Source organism: Eschscholzia californica, unplaced genomic scaffold, assembly GCF_041429995.1.
Source record: "Eschscholzia californica isolate CP2 unplaced genomic scaffold, dmEscCali1.0.p SCAF_6, whole genome shotgun sequence".
Taxonomy (NCBI): domain Eukaryota; kingdom Viridiplantae; phylum Streptophyta; class Magnoliopsida; order Ranunculales; family Papaveraceae; genus Eschscholzia; species Eschscholzia californica.
The window spans coordinates 33,223,289-33,230,900 of NW_028238483.1; the positions used below are offsets into that span (position 1 = coordinate 33,223,289).

The 7,612-nt window shown below is 38.7% G+C and overlaps 1 protein-coding gene and 1 pseudogene across 1 annotated transcript; both read right to left on the reverse strand.

Moving 5' to 3' along the window:
* Positions 1–178: 178 nt before the first annotated feature.
* On the reverse strand, positions 179–884 carry LOC147533786 (cytochrome b561 and DOMON domain-containing protein At5g47530 pseudogene; annotated as a pseudogene).
* A 690-nt stretch (positions 885–1,574) lies between these two features.
* On the reverse strand, positions 1,575–3,170 carry LOC147533787 (ornithine decarboxylase-like). Its single transcript, XM_086650923.1, has one exon. The coding sequence runs from the start codon at positions 3,012–3,014 to the stop codon at positions 1,758–1,760; it is 1,257 nt and encodes a 418-aa protein (XP_086507049.1). The 5' UTR covers positions 3,015–3,170; the 3' UTR covers positions 1,575–1,757.
* Positions 3,171–7,612: the final 4,442 nt, after the last annotated feature.

The following is a 7,612-nucleotide window of genomic DNA, read 5'->3' on the forward strand; positions in this document are numbered from 1 at the left end:
CTAGAGCAACGGCTATGGCACCCAAGGTCGATATAACTCCGATGTAGATATTCTTCCACTTCTTCTCGGGGTCTAATATGTCAATACCTTTAAAAACGTTCAATACACTCAACACAATCACGACATAACCCGTCAATTGATGATAGACATTCCAGTAGCATCTGTACTTGTGGTCTGGTTATGGCCTTAGGCGCATTGCAAGGACCTGTAGTGTAGCGAGAGCAAAGAGAACAATGGCGATATACCTGTGAGCGTCGTTGTGAATGCTCGAAGATTTCTTACCTAACACTAGACCAGATGCCCACCCACCAACACCAACTGCATAAGCAGCAGTCTGACATGCTATATGCAAGTAAAACCATGCCGGACCTGTGGAGTCGACTCTCTTCAAATACCTTGCAATTATCGCACCCAACGGGCAACGGCATTAGTGTTCCCCAACTCACGGCATTCACCACCCCATGTACATTCTTGAGTTTATGTCTTAGACTTGCTCCTCCTTTTGTTGGTTCCCTTGTTGGTTTTAATATGTATCCTGAGAGAAGATTAAGAGAACCAAAAAATCGAACATTGGGTCCTGAAATACGGTGCATCCCAGGAGTTATTCCGTCGAGAAGAGGTCCACCCTGCCATAACTGATTAATAGTTGTAATGTTATTGTCAGGAAGTTCGAATGTTGCAAATATAGTGATCTCGTTATTGGCGCAGGTTGAAGATATATCATGAACAGGGAAACTAAGAGGTCCTTCTAGGAGTTGGGATTTGTAACTATTCAATGGGAAAGAGTAGGCATGCATTGAACCATTGGGACCTTGAAAAGCAACAAAAGCTTGGGCTCCAACCATACCAGTTGAAGTTGGATTGATTGCCCATGCAACCCGCATTGAAGAAGTGATATTTGCGTGTCGATAAGCGATATCAACAATTCTGGTTGATTGGTTGAAATTCCAGTGGATGAAAGAGTTGAGAACAGGAAGATCATTGCAGAAAGAGTTGTTATTAACACACAGTTTTGATGAGCCAAAAAATTTGCTGAAAGACACTTTGACATGGTGTGGAAAGACATACTTACCTCTAGGCTTATTCAAGGCGCGCCATAAAGTATACACGTTTGTGTACTTGTATCATTGTTGTAATGACCCACTTTCAGTTTTCTTTCCCAGATATATCAAAAATCACGTCTATTTCGAAGGTATGAATGGTTTGAAAGACCTTTTTCTTTTACTATTTGTGGAAGATGAACTTGGTGGTTTATAATTTAATTTTGGTTTCAATGTTTGTGGTTGACAATACATAGGTGGTGTTTCTTTTGTATGACTGTATGATCTGACTCGAGTTGACTCAAACCTCGGCTTAGAGAAAACAAAAAAAAACATTGCTCTTTTATCTCTTTATTCGAACTTCATATAGCTCAAAACACAAGAAAGTAGTGGAGAAGCATGTTTGTGGACATTGGCTCTTAAATATAGAAATCTTGACTCTAGGTTCTGTTAAGCCCAAGAGTTTAAAACAAGTTAGAAATGAATAAGATGATGTTTGAATGAGGAACCCTTAATGACCAAACAAGGCACCCATCAAAATCTACCGATATTAGCCATTTTCATGTAAAATATATTCTTCAAAGTAACACCATTCATTCAGCAAAAATTCAAGAAAACAATATAGAACCCGATCGATCAATGGTAATATATGTGTGTAGAGAGAAAGAAAGATAGAATCCAGTATTACATAGAGGCTCCTTCAAAAAAGTTGTTGCATTAGCTTGGGCTGGAATAGGCAAGGTAAGTTGGAATAGCAGAGGTATTAAAGCCATTAAAACTAGAACCAGCTGCTGCAGTATAGGCACCCATACTAGGCCAAACAAGCCAATCATTCACCTCTAGCTCTGGCAATTCATACCCAATAAGAAGTGTGTCAAGTGCATCACAAGTCGGTCCAAACACGGTAGACTTGTAACTCTTTATCGAACACGTTGGGTTAGTAGGATTCGATGAACAAGCTAATGGCATTGCTTTTATAGTAGCATGATCATATAGTAAACAATTCATTGATCCATACATTCCATCATTGATATAATACTCTCTCAAATCACCTCGAATTCGCTTCCCAATTATAGTTGTCACGAGGGTAAACGCTGTCTCAGAGAAGAACCTGCCTGGTTCTGAAATCACCATTAGTCCTTGTTCACCATGGAAGTGATTTTCAAGAGCAGTTTTAATGGTAATTGCAGCTTCATCAAATTGTGGGCCGACAGTAAATCCACCACCGATGTTTAGAACGTGCATTCGAGCCATACCTAGCTTAGTTCCAGTATCGAATACTAATTTTGCTTCTTCAATGGCAGCGCGATAAGCCCGCGAATGTGTTGCCCCACTACCCACATGAAAAGAGACTCCATGGACTGCTAGTCCTGCATTTTGGGCTGCTTTTAACAATGGGGTGACTTCGTGGGTCAATGCCCCGTATTTCGGGCCTAACGGGCAACGAGCTCCTTCGTCATCCGGTGCCTTAATACGGAGCAATAAGGCAGACTTCGGGTGAAATTTTTTTATCTTTTCAACTTCGTCGAGCGAGTCAAATGTAGTGAGATTCACGCCTACATTGGCAGCGTATCGAATATGAGACTCGTGCTTGCACGGGTTAGCATAGACGATTCGGTCCGGTGAGACACCAAGAGATAAAACAGCTTCAATTTCAGCCTTGCTTGCACAATCGAAGCCCGCGCCGAGCAGGGCTAGAAGGCCCAGTAATGCTGGTTCAGGGTTGCATTTAACAGCATAAAAGGGCCGAACAATGGGTAGGCTACTTTTCCATTGATTCATCAAACTAACAACTTTGCCTAAATCAAGTACATAAAAGGGATATTCATTTACCTCTTCTTGATTCTTGGATATGGCTATAGATTGAATGAACTCTTTGAAATCTTCATTTGATGATAAAGTGATAACCTTCCTGCCCTTTACTCCTGCTGCGCCCAAGATGTCCTGGCGGCTCTCTGGGGTTGTAGCACCCATTGAAAATGCCTAGAGAGAGAGAGAGAGGGATTTAGAGAGAGAAAGAGGAGGAACTATAATAGCACAAAGAAGAGATTTTATTGGTTGGGAAAGAGGGGTGGCCTTATATAGCAAGTAGATATTACTCCAATGAGTGGGCAAGTAGAAATCAGGGCAATGCCCTCAAAATGATTCCACTAACTCAATATGAATTTGTTTTCCTTTCTTTTTAAGTTGGGAAAGAAAAATCTTTAGTCTAAAAAGGTAGGTCATTTAGTTTATTCAAATATAGAATTGGACCAAATATGTCCCTTTCATGTTTCATATATAAATATTCAAAATGAGTTGGTGGAACTAGAATCAAAGAGGGGGCCTTATTTGCCAATTTGCACCATGTCTTTTTTGAATGTACACATGTGTTGAGAATGTTAGCCGTCGGAGTTTCTTCTCTATTGAGTCTAGGGAAGAAAAAGATCCGAAAATGTTTGGGTGGAAGTATAATTATCAGGCTTTTCCTCCTTTTGTGAGGGCATTTACGGTAACAAAAATAAACGTTTTCTTATAATTATTTAACTGCGAATCATTATCATGATATAAGACATTGACCGCTAGTATCTTCAAGATACAATATTTCATAATTTTTCTTTTACTTAAAAGATTGTTGTGCCGAGCAAAAAATTCAATGACCCGTAATAGGATAAAATTCAATACAAAGTATTGGATTCGACATAACTATAGAAATAAAAAAATAAATATAATACCATATGTATTGTGATTGTGTACCACGATGTGGGATGTATCTTACAAATCCACAACAGATTAAATATGTTTCCAACAGTGAATAAGTAGTTCACTTGATTTCGTTATAGGTAATAGGTGGCTCAACCTATTGTCGTCACCTCACACTTTCTGTGAGCAATGTCACCCCAACTTTAAGATCGTAATTGTCCATTCTCAGATTAACTGTTCGACTAATAAATATACGTATAAAACTTGTTACTACTACATTCCATCCACTGATAAAAGTTGCTCCTAGCAACTGTGAGCCCATCGATCTGTTTTTTCCCGTCCTTGACTTTCCCCTCACCTAGACTAGAAACATAGGCCTGAGTCCTGACCAACTTTGGAGCCTGTGTTCCTTAGTATATCCTTGAGTAGATTGGTTTAGCGAAAAGGCCTGATAATAAGCCTCCTACTAGCCGGGGCGTTGCGTGTACGCGAAATACAGCTAATGGATCCTCTACTTGTTGAAACAACGCCGATCATTTGTGTACCACGGTACTAAACCAGATATTATTCCATTGTCATTGGTGCCCATGGTTTCCACCAATCCTGCATCATAACAATACTAACAAATAGTTATACCAAAACGAGAACTAGAATCAGAACCTGGTTAGAATTAGAACTAGGATAACTGATCGAAGATTCACGAGTCTGTTTTGGGGCTTGGCTGGGCCGGGTCGTTGTAGTTTAAGAAGATATAAACTTAAGAAATTAATGGTATAAGTGGTATTGTTTGTAGGGAGATTTTATAGGGCCCCCTCATTTTTGTTAAAAGGCCCCCTTCAATGATAATTTACCAAGTAAAATGGTTTATGGGAGGCCTTTTAATAAAATTGTTTGTATACCTATGCAGCAAAACCATCAACGCCAAAAGAAAAGTGAATATCACAACTCCAGATAAATGATAAATCATGAATTCCTTTAGGGAAATTTATTGGCGCCCCCTTTAGGCTAATTTGGGGTATGAAAGAAAGGGCCACCCGTAACGCTTTAAGGCGCCAATGAAACTACCAATGACTTTATTTAATTTATTTAGGAGGGGTTTTGGAGGTTACAAAGATGAAGTCAAGATTAATTTAGGGGATATATTTAGGCCGCGGCTTTGGGGAATAAAGAAAATTCTCCGGGGAATAAATTCTCGAGGGAATCCAGATTTTTTTGAAAATTCTCTGGGGAATAAATTTTTATGGGGAATACGTAATATATTTTTTGAAAGTTCTCCTCCATCTCATATGTTCTCTCTGCCACTTCATCTTCTCGGCACCTCATCATCTTCTCCGACGAAAGTCGCCGGCCGGCCAATTTTCCGGCCGGTGACTTTCAAACATATAGAACTTTTTCTTTTTTCTCTCCTCTCTCTCTCTCATTTTTTTTTTCTCTCTCTCTCTCTCTCTCTAGAATAGATCTAGAGAGAGAGACGAACAGACCTTCAATTGGTTTTGCAATGTTTTGTTTTAGGTTTAAGAGTGAAATTTATAAGATCAAATCCAAAGGGATTACAGATATAATTAGTCACTGAAACCCAAACACATAAATGAATAACAATTCAATCTAGACAACATCAACCATGAACATGACATTCCTTCTTGCTTCTTCCTTAATCTTCTTCTTGACTTCTTCATCGTTTTTCATACTAATATTCTTGGGAGCAGAAGTTGAAGAGAGTTTTTGAGCCTGAGAATAAGATCTGAGATTATTCTTTGTGTGTTGATGAATTGATCTAAAAGCATAATTCCATCTGCAAATCCCTAATTGATCTTTCAATGCTTCAACTACCCCCATACTTGTTGCTATAAACCAAGCTTTACTAACTGAACCAGTACTCATTTTCTTTTCACTTTTCTGATTTTAACTCTTTTGAATCTTCTTCTCAGACAAATGAAATTGACAGTGATTTTCTAATGAAGAAACACAAGTGGGTATCTCTCTATATATTGTATTTACTAAAGGAAAATCTGAATCTTAAAATACCAGCAACTGCAAGTGGGTTTTAAAAATTCTGTGGATTTTGATTTTATTAATAAGACTTTTAATTAGTGCTACAAGGAGGAAATGAACAAACACAAAGGTCTGTTCTCACGAACATCTCTCTCTCTAGATCTGTTCTAGAGAGAGAGAAAAAAGAAAAGAAAAAAAAAATTAGAGAGAGAGAGGAGAGAGAAAATTTAAAAAAAAGTTCCTTTTTTTTTTGAAGGTCGCCGGCCGGAAAATTGGTCGGCCGGCGACTTTCGCCGGAAAAGATGATGAGGTGTCGAGAAGATGAAGTGGCAGAGAGAGGTGATGAGATGGAGGAACCTTTTTTTATAGCATCTTCTAAAATTAGAAGCCCCTTAACAATAAAAAGAAACATAAAAAGTCAATCTTATTTGACTAGTTTTAAGAAAAGTCTTTATTCCCCGGAGAATTTTCTTTATTCCCCAAAGCCGCGGCCTATATTTATTTTGGGTACAAAAATTTAGTTGATTGAACTTTGTCTCTTAATCTTCGCATCTACCACCATATTTTCCAACTACCGCCACCATTTCGGATCACCACCATTCGGACCACCAACTACCAGCACGACCTCTTCTTCTTTCTCCTTCTCTTTATCTCTCCGATCCATTGTCTCTTGCTCTATTTCTCCCTCCCTCCCTCTTTTTACCTGTTAATCTTTCTCTCGATTTCTCGTAGTTCTAGCGGAAGGGAAAACTTTCCTTTGCTGGAACCCCTTTGGTTTGAGAAAAAGGGAACCTCGAGAGGAGAAGCCCTCGTCGAGGTGGTTGGTCGTCCACGAAACTTCTTGTGGAGGATTGCCATAAATCCTCCTCGAGGTTTTGGTTCCAGTGAAGGGAATACTTCCCTTCGTCGAAACTGTATTAGAGAGAGAGAGACAAAGAGAGAGTGAGAGAGAGAGATAAAGGGAGAGTGGGAGAGAGAGAGACTTGAGAGACTGTGAAGAGTGTGAGAGAATGTGGGTGTGTGTGAAAAAAAGAAAGAGAGAGAAAGGGAAAGAAGAAGATATAATAACAGGAGAAGATCTAAATTAGGGGGCATAACACAAAGAATTCAATTTTTGGACCTAAAAATAAATATATCCCCTAAGGCAATCGCGATTGGCTAAGTATTTATGCCCCGCAGCCGCAACCTTTATGTATAAGAGATCTACCACTTTCCCGTATAAAAGCACCAATAGTACAACAAAAAGTGAGTTGATGCGGAACAAAAATCATATGTGCATAAAACTTCACCCATAGCAATAGACTGCAATTAAAATAACACCAAAAAAAATATAAATTGCGGCTCTAAGGCATCCAAAAGTATCTTCAGGGAATAAAGGTTTGGTCAATCAAGATAAACTTAGGTGATATCCTTATTTTTTTAGTCTAAAAATAAACTTCACTGCATTTTACTCTTTATTCTTCATCCTTACCTCGCCCCATCACAAAAGCTTTCGACCACCACCACCATCACTACCAGACAACCACTTTTTGTAGGTAAACGGATTTTTGTGAAAAGGAAAATGTGCATTTTTATTACTCTATAAAATATATATATATATAAAGTACATCATTTCTCCATAGCAATGTAGATTTGGACATGGTACATGGAGGAGCTTTTTTTGTTGCAAAGTATATGGAGGAGTTGGTGTTTGTTCGGTAGTAAGCAATCTAACAAGGTAATTTCTCATCACAGTTCAAGTGAAAAAGGCATATAGATTTAAAGGTAATGAGCAAAACTAGGAATCTCATTGTAGTTGAGGGGTGACATGTGTCTTTGTAGCGGGGAGACTAGTGTCTGAATCTTACGTAAAAATGATAGTATAAAAGAAAGAAATGCCACAAATAGATGTAGAGGTG

What these genes read in the sequence shown, in the direction of transcription:
- LOC147533787 (XM_086650923.1), bottom strand. Translation starts at nt 3,014, where the DNA reads ATGGGTGCTACAACCCCAGAGAGCCGCCAGGACATCTTGGGCGCAGCA.